Below are 12,823 nucleotides of genomic sequence, written 5' to 3' on the forward strand. Positions count from 1 at the left end.
ACAGACACCTACACAGACACCTACACAGACACCCACAGACACCTACACAGACACCTACACAGACACCTACACAGATACCTACACAGATACCTACACCGGCACCTACACAGACACCTACACAGACACCTACCCGGGCCACGCTGCAAAGCCAGAGTGATTTGCTGCTCAAATCAGCAGCAGTGAAGCATCGGTGTTCATTCTAGATTTGAAGCTTTCGTGACTGCAAGGATTCATACTCTTAGTTCTTTCGGTAAAGTCACGTAGGTAAAAAATTTGGATTTCATTATTTACCTACGTGACTTTACCGAAAGAACTAAGAGTATGAATCGGTGTTCATCTTCCATTGACAGCCCTGAGCCAGTGGTGTAAATTCCACGTTTCTATGACAGGGACGAGTCTAACCATAGGACAACCACTGTCGACTTCTCCACTCAGTGGCACTTGTTTTATTGACCCCCAGGGAGACGATGGCCTTTGTGGGAAGAGTGGCGAGTGTCGGTGAGGGGCGCGTGGTGAGTGTCGTGTGTGCGGAAGGGGACGATGAGCGCATTGAGTGGGGGTGACATGCGGGTGATGAGCGTGTCGAGTGAGTGCGGGTGAGTGCGGGTGAGTGGGGGTGAGCGGGGGTGAGCGTGGTGCCCGTGCGTCTCGGCGGGGTAGGTACGTGCCGTGGTGAGCGACTTTGCGGTGTTCCTCACCATCGTGAGCATGGTGCTGGTGGACGCCATGCTGGGCATCCCCACCGCCAAGCTCCACGTGCCCAGCGCCTTCAAGGTGGCAGCCACACCGCATCACCGCAACACCACCACACTGCCACACCACTATCAGCCACACCGCAACACCGCAACACCGCCACACCACCACTACACAGCCACACCACTACCAGCCACACCGCAACACCGCCACATCACCACTACACTGCCACACCACCACACCACTACCAGCCACGCCGCAACACCGCCACACTGCAACACCGCCACACCACTACACACAGCCACACCATTATCAGCCACACCGCAACACCACAACATCGCCACACTACCACACTACCACACTGCCACACCGCCAAACCACTACCCAGCCACACCGCAACACCGCCACACCGCCACACCACCACTACACAGCCACACCACTACTCAGCCACACCGCAACACCGCCACACCGCCACACCACCACTACACAGCCACACCACTACTCAGCCACACCGCAACACCGCCACACCGCCACACCACCACACCACTACCAGCCACACCGCACCCCCACCGCACCGCCACACTGCCACACTGCCACCCCACCAAACCACCACACCACACCATCACACCACCACACAACCACACCACCACACCATCACACCACCACAAAACCACACCATACCACCACACCACCACACCGTACCACCACACCACCACACCGCCACACCGCCACACTGCCACACCACCAAACCACCACACCATCACACCGCCACACCACCACACAACCACACCATACCACCACACCACCACACCGCCACACCGCCACACCACCAAACCACCACACCACACCATCACACCACCACACCATCACACCACCACACAACCACACCATACCATCACACCACCACACCGCCACACCGCCACACCACTATACAACACCACCACACCACTACACATCTACACAGCCCCACCACTATACAACACCACCACACCACTACACATCTACACAGCCACACCACTAAACCACCACACCACACAGCCACACCGCTATACAACCACACCACACAACCACACCACCACAGAGCCACACCACCACACAGCCACACCACCAAACCACCACACCACACCACCACACCACACCACCACACCACACCACCACACCACCACACCACACCACCACACAGCCATACCACCACACCGCTATCAGAGGTAGTTTGGATTTGAGGTTTCCGCAGTGTTTGAGGAATCCGTGTTTTAACTTTATTTGGCTGTGGCTGGGGGTGTGGCTGGGGGTGTGACTGGGGGTGCGAATCGCGTCCCCACCAGCGATCATCCCGCGAAGAGTATTCCTCGCGGCGGCGACTTTGTTCCAAGAAGGATGAAGGGAGCGCAGTTGACACAACGGGAAGGGGGGGAGCACACGATGTCCCCCGGCTGTTGACAACGCACAGCGTTCCCTAGAGGTGGGGGCAACCTGTGTGTGTGTGTGTCCCTGTGTGTGTGTCCCTGTGTGTGCGTGCGTCCCTGTGTGTGTTCTGTGACTCCGGCAGCCGACTCGAGACGACCGAGGCTGGCTCATTGACCCCATCGGGCCCAACCCCTGGTGGTCGTCGCTGGTGGCAATCGCCCCGGCCCTGCTCTGCACCATCCTCATCTTCATGGACCAGCAGATCACGGCAGTCATCATCAACAGGAAGGAGCACAAGCTCAAGGTACCGCCGTCGATGGCGGGTGGGTTTAATGTCCGCAGTCCCCGAGTGAACGAGCGCGTGTGTGCGTGCGTCCCTGTGTGTGCGCGTCCCTGTGTGTGTGTCTGTGTGCGTGTCTGTGTCTGTGTGTGCGTTGGCCTCACCCATCATGGTATGAAGGGCGCTCTACAGAGAAAAATTCGCAATCAAAGTAGTAGTCACTATCACCACCGTGTGTGAATCTCCGCCGGGTGACCATGCCACCGCTGGTGGCTGTGGTGGTGGTTGTGGTGGCTCCGGTGGCTGCTGCGGTGGTGGCTGCGGTGGCTGCTGCGGTGGCTGCGGCTGCGGTGGTGGATGCGGTGGTAGATACGGTGGTGGGTGCTGCAGTGGGTGTGCTGGTGACTGCAGTGGTGGCTAGAGTGGTAGATTTGGTGGTGGCTGCGGTGGTGGATGCGGTGGTGGCGGGTTGCCGGTGCGTGCGCAGAAGGGCTGCGGCTACCACCTGGACCTGCTGTGCGTGGCCGTCATGCTGGCCGTGTGCTCCGTCATGGGCCTGCCGTGGTTCGTGGCGGCCACGGTGCTCTCCATCTCGCACGTCAACAGCCTGCGCCTCGAGTCGGAGAGCGCCGCGCCCGGCGCTCAGCCGCGCTTCCTGGGCGTGCGCGAGCAGCGCCTCACCGGGGTGCTCATCTTCCTGCTCATGGGCTGCTCCGTCTTCATGACCAGCGTGCTCAAGGTGAGCGCCGCCGTACGGAGGCGCCGGCAGGGAAGGCCCTCGCCGGAGAGGTTTTTCGCTTTCTCCGCAGCGAAGCGTTTTGGCGCAGCGGGGCCTCTACGGGGTGGAGCGGCGTCCGTCGGTCCGCCTCGCCCCACCACGCGAGAGATGGCGACCCGGCTTTACAAGTGGGGGGCCGGGTGGGCGGTACGTTTGGGGGGGGGGGCTCGTTGACTCCCCAACGGTGATGGGGGAGAAGGGCGGGAGGGGGAGGTTAGATGAGTGTGAATGGGGGCCGGGAGGTGGGGCTGAGACGAAGCTGCAGATGTTAAGTAGGGAGGGAGAGTGAAGAAGCGTCGTCTGTGTGGAGGAGCTGTAGCTGAGGGGACGGGCACACCGTTCAAGGCATACACATTATGGGAGTCGGTGTTATAATTCTGCCGGGAGAGACGAATCGCAAATGAGGAACTCCTGGGACGATTGGTCTCACTGGGTTCCCTCTGGGCTCAGAGTGACGCTCGCTGACCGCTGACGCTCGCGCCGCGCCTGTGTAACGTCCCTGCCGCAGTTCATCCCCATGCCGGTGCTCTACGGCGTCTTCATGTACATGGGACTCTCCTCCCTGCAGGGCATTCAGGTACCGCCGCTCGCCCCGTGGTGCACAGCGGTGCGCCACGGCCGCATCGTCACGTCACGGCGCAGAACGGCACGGCACGCCATAGCACGGCACGGCATAGCACGGCAGGGCATGATAGAGCCACAGCATGGCCTGGCACTGCACGGCACGACACGAGACGCCACGACACGCGTGAACCCCCTCTGGCCCTCCGCACGTGGCTGGGCACAAGACGGGTCCAGGTGCTGTCGACGAGCACCTATTAATGTCGGCAAGGCACGCAAGGGAGCGGGGGGGGGAGCCTTTTGTCTCCTCACTGAGGAGGGATTGTGTGTGTCCTCACTGGCTTGCCAGAGCACGATGGCAGTACAGAAAGTTGACGAGTCGCCATCTGTGTTCCATCTATACGGGGATCGAGTGTTACCCCCCCCCCTCTCTCTCACTCGCCTGGGGTTTCTCCGGGTTCTCTGGTTACCTCCCTCGTGTATGAGCACTCGTTAAGGGAGTTGGCCAAGCACCCCAATATAGGACCACAGAGCTTGGGGGAGTGTCGGTGTCCAGTTCTGGCTGCCCTTCCCACTTGCCTGTGAGCTTCGCGTGCCTCTGTGAAATCAAATGAAAACTACCACGTGCACGCACAGGTTTTCAATTTCATAAACGACACACAATCAACGCAGTGCAATAGATGCGGAATTGATGTTGGGGTTGGGACAAATATTTGTTGGGAAAGTTTCCACCACCGCACAAAAAATAACAGACGTGGCCAACCCCACGCACGGCCGCCTTTGTCTCCCCAGTGGCGATATTTACACACCACACCAGGTACTCATTTGAGGCTGAGTCGACCTAGGGGATGCCCAGGACCGCTTCAGATAATCGTCACCGGTGTTGGCCGTGAAAGGGGAATTGAACTCGGATGGCTGGGTTCGGAGCACTTTTGTGCACGCATGCACACACACACGCACACACACACACGCACGCACACACACACACACGCACGCACACACACACACACGCACGCACGCACACACACACACGCAGGCACACAGACACGCACGCACACACGCACGCACACATACAGGCACACACACGCACACACACGCACACACACATCGCACACGCACGCACGCACACACACATCGTACGCACACACACACATCGCACACACACACGCACACACACACGCACGCACACACACACGCACGCACACACCACGCATGCACACACGCACACACGCACACACACATCGCACGCACACACGCACGCATGCACGCACGCACGCGCACGCACGCACGCACACACGCACACGCACGCACACACACACGCACACACATCGCAGGTACACACGCACGCACACACACACGCACACAAAAGATTCGTGCACCATGGGCGGGGAATCGAACTCGAGTGACCGTGGCGTGCGGCGGTGCAGTTCTTCGAGCGGCTCAAGCTGTACGGCATGCCGGCCAAGCACCAGCCGGACGTGGCCTACCTGCGGCACGTGCCCCTGCGCAAGGTGCACCTCTTCACCTTCATCCAGCTCGCGTGCCTCGCGCTGCTCTGGGCCGTCAAGGCCTCCCCCGCCGCCGTCATCTTCCCCATCATGGTGAGGTTGGGGGGGTGTTGGGGGGGTGATGGGGCGGGTGCACCACCAACTCCGCTCCCCCATAGCGGGAACTGGGCCCGCCGCTGCAAAGTGATAGAACGAGGGCGTGAAATATCAAGGCAGAAATTATGATGATGGTGGTGATGGTGATGATGATGTGAAGTAGGTATGTCATGCCCAAACAGGGTTGCGCTGGACATGTGCGTGCCCATATGAGGAGGTATGGAACAGCAATCGATGGAAATACAAGAGATCCCAATGTCATGCTGGACGATGTCATGCTTGACGGTCCGAAAGAAGTTCTACATACACACATACACCGCACCTCCGATTAGCACGGTTGGCTATGTATGGTGTGAAAGAAGTTCAACACATACAGGCACACCTTGACATACGCGATTGATGCGTTCCTGAAAAACGCGCGTATTTAAAAATCGCGCATGTCAAATGTTATTTTCCCATAAGAACTAATGGTAAAGAAGGGGGTTTGGGGATTTCACTGGCACTCGCAGACATAATCACCGAAATTATCCTAGCATATATCAATAGGCCTATTACCAGCGACACTCCCCTTTTGTATCTCCCTCTGTGCCCTTAATTCTTAACCACTTGTGGTTCTCTCGCTACAGCATCCTCTAATTAATTATCCCCTCACTACCTGTGTTCCTTTGCTACAGCACCCTCTCATTAATTATTTCTTCACTACCTCTTCCCTTGCGACAGTCCCCTCTCTCTCATCCATTATCCCTTCACCACCTGTGGCCCTTCCTCTCCGGATGTTAGACATCCAACCACCCGTGTTCCTGATTATCCCTTCACCACCTGTTCTCTTTCTAACTTCTCTCAGCGCTTGCTTTCTTAACATTTTATAAATCTTAAGTAGCTCCGTGTAACGATTCTTCTCCATTTAGTCCCCTACAATTGTAACTACAGGCAGTCCCCGGGTTACGGAAGGGTTACAATTCCCGAGAACGATCTGTAACCCGCATTTTCCGTATGTCGGAAACTGAACAATTTCCCCCCAAAATCAACGAGAGAATCCCATCGCCGGGAATCGTTGTGCCTCCCCTACCGTCTTCTTTCTGTACTGCGTCGCGTTTTCCATCACTCCCTGTGTATACGCTCTGCACTTCCTATGATTCTCTAATTTAATCGAATATCTACCCGAACACTACAAATCATTAAACTAATGAAGCATATACTGTATCCAGTTGTTTATGAATACCACGAAACATTTTTATATTGATTGTTAACAGAAAGCAGTCACTTCCGAATGTTCGTTCACCGTGCATTAGGCGAGGCCAAGACTTCTCAGATCGCTGTTGGCTGAGATTATAAGCAATCGAATTTTAATTGTGTTAAATAAAGTACATACAGCCAATACCTCATGAAATAAACTTAAAATGAAGAAACTAGCAATAGAAACATGGGAAAAAAGATAGAAAACAAACAATTACGAAACGCTACGCAAGAATAAGAATTACGTAACGCTACAAAAATTTACATTTGCCTAAATGCTTGCTCGGCGGTATTCATCCTTAACCTCACTGCGCTGCAATACTTTGCGCTTACGTAACTAACGCATACATTTCCACACATTTAAATATTTGTTGACATGATTTATCGGAGCAATTCTGTAAAGTCGGATTTCCGTAAGTCGGGTCTTCCGCAACCCGGGGACTTACTGCACGGCAGAGTTGCGTTGTGTAGACAAAAGGGAGGCGCGCCGGTGTACACGCGGCGAGATGCTGCACAGTATAGCACACTACTTAACACATTTCTTGCGGAGGGAGCTGGTAGGAACGTTGGGTTGCTCGGTCAATGGCCAGGGTCAACGGCGGCGTGGTGTATTCCACAAATATACCCTACTGTGAAGGCGGGCACAAGCCGGCGTGAGTAGGTTAAACGTTGAGTTTTATAAGAGCACCACGAGGTGACCAGCCCCTCCCCAACCAGCCCCACCCCTCCCACCCCCCACCCAGCCCCACCCTCCCCACCCAGCCCCTCCCCACCCTCCCCACCCAGCCCCTAACCCACCCGCCCCACCCAGCCCCTCCCCACCCTCCCCTCCCCACCCAGCCCTCCCCACCTTCCCATTCCCCACCCAGCCCCTCCCTCCCCATCCAGCCCCTCCCCATCCTCCCCTCTCCACCCAGCCCCACCCCTCCCATTTTTGGATGTACGACGGACGGACGGACACAATACTCCCCTGTGGGCTGGTGGAACCGGGAGGTTCCTACCAGTAGCACGCTGCACTGGCTGCTCACCGTGGCATTGGGTCGCGGTGCCAGGCTAGGGTGGCGCGTATGTCGCGATGGAGATGGCGTTACTCCGAAATTTATCTCGCCGATGTCAAAAAACATCTAAATACAAAGCGGTACGTTATTCCAAAAGGGCGTAACACTAAAGCGCGTAAACCAGGGATTAGCACAGTTCGCTACGTACGGTGCGAAGGAAGTTCAACATACGTACACCGCACATCCAATTAGCAACGCATGCGGTACGGCGCCCTACCAATCCCCGTACCGCTGTGCGCTGTGTACCCCCCCACCGCACCCCCCCACCGCCGCAGGTGGTCGCGCTGGTTTTCGTGCGCAAGCTCATGGAGCTCTGCTTCTCCAAGCGGGAACTCGGCTGGATCGACGACCTCATGCCGGAGAGCACCACGAGCGGCAGAGCGGCCGACGGAAAAAGCCAGGAGGTGAAGGGAAAGGTACGGTAATCGATCGCTCGCTCAGTCGGTCGGTCTTTATTCTGTGTGCCACTCATTGCACCTCAATAAAGGGGGCATCGGCGCGCGTTACGGCAGACACGGGAACGGGGGGGGGGGGGGACACGGAGCAGCAAACGGGGATGAAGATAGAAACCCGTCGTGACCTCAGCGGCTAGCGCCAACCGAGCAAAGTAAATCGAAATCGCGGGCAACATAAAGTTGACTGTTGCGCAGCGAATAGCGTGAGAGATGTTAAGTATTAAATAAAATGGCTAATCTTTATTGGGATTGCGCTCGAGAAGGCTTCATACCCCCCGACCCCCAACGTCGTGGGAACAATTCCTATGCTGGGCAAAGTCTCGCGCCATTCCTGTAGAGTGTAGATCAACGGAGTGCGTATGAGCGAATGGAAGGAGACGCGGTTATGCAAGGTAGATGGTAGGGACCGCTCTCTCCCTCGCCGGTAATCTGCGGTGGCTAGGAGATGTTAACTACCTCCCCTGGTATACAGGATGTCGTTGGCTTGAGCCCGATACCTGTATATTTGGAGTTTGAAAATTCTCCCCGTGATCGCGTGGATTTTTCTCTGGGTCTCCGGTTTATCCCTCCCGATTTCACCCGTTTAGAGTTTTTGGCTGCTATAAATCTCCACGTGATAAACCGCCTAATTGGGCTGTCATTTGTGATTGCCAGGTCGCTTCTGAAAAAGAGCTACATAGCTCAGTGGGCCCTTACCTGGTAACAATGAAAATAATTCTTCGTAAGAGTTTCTAGCAAGTTTAACAGGTCATGCTACGAGCTCCTGCGTTACTGCGTTTGTCGCCCTGACGCTGCTTCTGGCAGGTTCCTGAGCCGGTCGTGGGGGTGACGGTCATAGCACCGGACGTCTGGAGCGGAGAGAAATCCCAGCAAGTCCACCAGCAGCACATAAATGACAGGTACCACAGGCTTGCCGGATATCTGCCCATGTGTGTACACGTCGGGGCAGTAGTCGCAATATTGGACGTGATATTCTAAATCCTGTTAGTGTGCGCAGATTCACATTTATCATGGGACCTTTTTTGCCAGTATCAAAGAATGAAAAATAAGAATAAGTGTTTACTCTCTCTGGCAATAAAACAGGTGTTAAGATGTTCAAACAGCAAATAGAAACCTTTTGCAAGGAATCACGTTGCTGCATTAACCACAACTCCGTGTGGTGAACATGCAAAAAACATGCTCTGATAATAGATGGCATTAACGTTGAGACTGATTGGCCTACACCAGAGACAGCAGCCTTCTTGGCTGCAAAACTTAAAGGGTTAAACCTATTCTTATTATTCAGATTCACATTTACCTATTTTGGTTTTTGTCGATTGGATCCTTTCCTAACGTTGTTTACGTTTGGCTTCTTTTGGACGTCGTGTCGTGGATACGGAGCTCTCGTAGTCCGTACGCAAGCGTGAGAACTCTCAAGCGACCAGGATATAAGTTTCCTTTGCAAGAGTGACGCATGAAAGCCTCAACCGAGTCTCAAGACTCCTTTGTTCAGGAGGGTCCTGCCAGGTGTTCGCAAGTACAGGGGCCGATGTTGCTGCTCTGTGTGATGCCAATTGAGTCATTTTCAGGAAATGTTTTGATCCGATACCGACTGCAATGTTTTCTTAGCTCCGGGAGGAACCCGGAGAACATGGAGAAGAAACTCATGCAGGGCAGAGGGATAGAGAGAGAGTACAAACCCCACGCAGAAAGCCGCGCGAGTTGGCAAATCAAACTCAGACCCCTTCTTGCTGTGAGTCGCGAGCATTGGCAGCCACTGCTGCCACCCTGGTGCCCAGAAACCAAAAGGCTGTCGGGACAGACGTTGCGAGGGACGGCGGCCGAGATAGTTGAAATCTCTGGCTGCGGTTCACGTGCACTCTTCTGGGTGCTTTGTGTTCTTTTGTCCACATCGCTACTTGCTTCGTCGCTGTGCTGCTTTATTTCATTTCCAGTTTTGTTTCTGATACTTCGATGGCCCAGGACGCTCGTGCAGATCGAACTCGTCCTGCTCTCTCTCGAGTTCTCACCCGGTTACACGCTAATAACTTGAAACTTGATGCGGCTTTTCTTTGCGTTCATCATCATTACCACTATTATCACCATCGTCATCATTATCACCATCATCACCATCATCACCATCACCATCGTCAACATCACCACCATTATCACCATCATCACCATCATCATCGTCATCATCGTCACCATCGTCACCATCATCACCACCATTATCACCATCACCACCATCACTACGATCATCACCATCATTATCACCATCATTATCACCATCATTATCACCATCATCACCACCATCATCACCACCATCGTCACCATCATGACCAACCATCATCTCCATCATCAGCAGCAGCAGGAGCAGCAGGAGCAGGAGCAGCGACTCCTGCGCAGAGGGGACGTTGGCTCGGCACGGTGCGGCCCCCGGGACTGCCGCCGTCACCGCCGCCGCACGGCACGCGGAGACCGGCCTCTAGCGACGCCGCTCGCTCGCCGCAGCATCACGCGGCGCTCTCTCGGCAGTCGGGACCGAGCGCCGCTCACCGTTCACCCCCCACTCCTGCGGCTTCCTCCTCCTCCTGCTCCTCCTCCTGCTCCTCCTGCTGCTCCTCCTGCTGCTCCTCCTTCTCCTGCTGCTCCTCTTCCTCCTCCTGCTGCTCCTCCTGCTGCTCCTCCTGCTGCTCCTCCTGCTGCTCCTCCTGCTGCTCCTCCTCTTCATCCTCCTTCTGCTCCTCCTGCTGCTCCTCCTGCTGCTCCTCCTGCTGCTCCTCCTACTGCTCTTCCTGCTCCTCCTCCTCCTCCTGCTGCTCCTCCTCTTCATCCTCCTTCTGCTCCTCCTGCTGCTCCACCTGCTGCTCCTCCTGCTGCTCCACCTGCTGCTCCTCCTGCTGCTCCTCCTACTGCTCTTCCTGCTCCTCCTCCTCCTGCTGCTGCTCCTCTTTCCTCCTGCTGCTCCACCTGCTGCTCCTCCTGCTGCTCCTCCTGCTGCTGCTCCACCTGCTGCTCCTCCTGCTGCTCCTCCTGCTGCTCTTCCTGCTCCTCCTCCTCCTGCTGCTGCTCCTCCTGCTGCTGCTCCTCTCCACGATGCATCGCAGCGATCCATCACGCCATGCAGCTCTGCACTGGTTTTCTCCGGGTTCTCTGGTTTGCACCCAAAGTGAAATTAGGCATGCAGTCCAAACTGGTATTTCGGCCTGAACATCCCCAATGGTGGCATTTGTTGTTGTTGTTGCAGTGACTAAATTGGAATCACATACAGCAACGTCGCTCCCCCACTACGTGGAGAACTTGCCAGGACCCTCCTGGAAAAAACTTGAGACTCAGACTTCCCGGGTTAACGAGCGTATTCATAAATGAGAATTCAACCAGGGGGTCTGACATTTTATTCCGAATTCCGGAAAAAAACCCTCGATATTTCAAAGAGCCGCAGTGCACGCGAGTACGAGACGGCGGTCCTCAGACTGTCACGAGGAAGCCCGAGCCCAGTGCATTGCATTCACCCACACGAGGCACCGCGAAGTTGTAAACAAAGCGGTGAATTCTGTTGCCGTCTCGACCTCGTGAGCCGTGAGATTCCACTGCCCTCCCGAGTGGAGTCGTACCTAGGCTCGGCTCGGGCAGCAATGACCAAATAGCTATCAGTTCGGCCCCACTGCAGCTCCTCTCGGATTAGGGGGCCCAGTAAAGCTGCAGGTCCCGCACCTCCGATTAGCGCGGTTGGCTACGTACGGTGCGAGAGAAGTTCAACGTACACACACCGTGCCTCCGATTAGCACGGTTGGCTACGTACGGTGCAAAAGAGGTTCAATATCCATACAGGTGTGGGGGGGGGCACTATAGCAGCGATACGCCACTAAGAAGAGTGAACGGGGGGGGGATGTTTGGTGGCACAAGGCCCACCTCAGCCCCACCCCTCTTGCTAGCGGCAGCGCTAATGTGTACCGCAGCCTGGTATCAAACTCAGGTGACCAGGACTGCCGGGCAGCGTGCAAGGCCACGGCGTGAAGTTCCGCACGCAACGTGATGCCCGCGAAACGCGCACACGGACCTGCTGCTGCGTGTTTCCCCGTTATCTTCCACCGAATGTATTTGCAATAAGATGCAGCGCTTTCTCTGTAGCGATGTTGCTATTGGAGGATGTGGGTAGGAGGGGGTCGATTTACGGCCTTGTGGGATTGGTGTGGCTGGGGTGGGAGCAAGGCCGGGGTGGGAGTGAGGTTGGGGTGGTAGTGTGGTTGGGGTGGGAGTGTGGTTGGGGTGGGAGTTTGGTTGTTGTGTCGCTCAGAGTCAACGGCCCGTTCCCAGGGCGTGAGTCCGAACTCTGCCATCTCCCATGCAGTCTTTCGTTGGCGCTGCGTCCCGCAACACGCTATCGGGTATTCCTAAATTCCAGCTCTCGCCATGCACCATGACGGTACACGTTCCCGTGTTCACCAGTCTTCTCAAAGATGTATAAAAGCACACGCACATTTATTCCATTCAGAGACGTGGGCCACCAAAGACGAGTGGAAGGGCAGCCAGGACTGGCGCTACCAACAATTCCACTCTGTGGCCCTATATTTGGATGTTTGCACAACTCCACGAATGAGCGATTATATCCACGTCGGAAGTAACCCAAGTGCCCAGAGAAACCCCACGCATACGACGAGGGGTAGTGACACTCAGTCTTCGTACAGATGGAATACGGATGGAAATTGACCCACTTTCCGTTCTGCCGTCGGTACGCTGGCGAGCCAGGAGACGGCGACCTGGCGATCCAC

The 12,823-nt window shown here is 55.8% G+C and overlaps 1 protein-coding gene across 1 annotated transcript in view; it reads left to right on the forward strand.

Moving 5' to 3' along the window:
• SLC4A7 (solute carrier family 4 member 7) overlaps positions 1–10,596 on the forward strand; it is a 32,020-nt gene extending 21,424 nt beyond the window's left edge. Inside the window, exons 15-22 of the mRNA XM_078881620.1 lie at positions 661–774; positions 2,243–2,404; positions 2,868–3,119; positions 3,667–3,735; positions 5,147–5,320; positions 7,893–8,033; positions 8,877–8,971; positions 10,414–10,596. Of these exons, the coding sequence (XP_078737746.1) occupies positions 661–774; positions 2,243–2,404; positions 2,868–3,119; positions 3,667–3,735; positions 5,147–5,320; positions 7,893–8,033; positions 8,877–8,971; positions 10,414–10,540 (1,134 nt within the window). The 3' untranslated portion in view covers positions 10,541–10,596. The remainder of the gene's footprint in view (positions 1–660; positions 775–2,242; positions 2,405–2,867; positions 3,120–3,666; positions 3,736–5,146; positions 5,321–7,892; positions 8,034–8,876; positions 8,972–10,413) is intronic.
• Positions 10,597–12,823: the final 2,227 nt, after the last annotated feature.

Source organism: Lampetra fluviatilis, chromosome 62 (assembly GCF_964198595.1).
Source record: "Lampetra fluviatilis chromosome 62, kcLamFluv1.1, whole genome shotgun sequence".
Lineage (NCBI taxonomy): Eukaryota > Metazoa > Chordata > Hyperoartia > Petromyzontiformes > Petromyzontidae > Lampetra > Lampetra fluviatilis.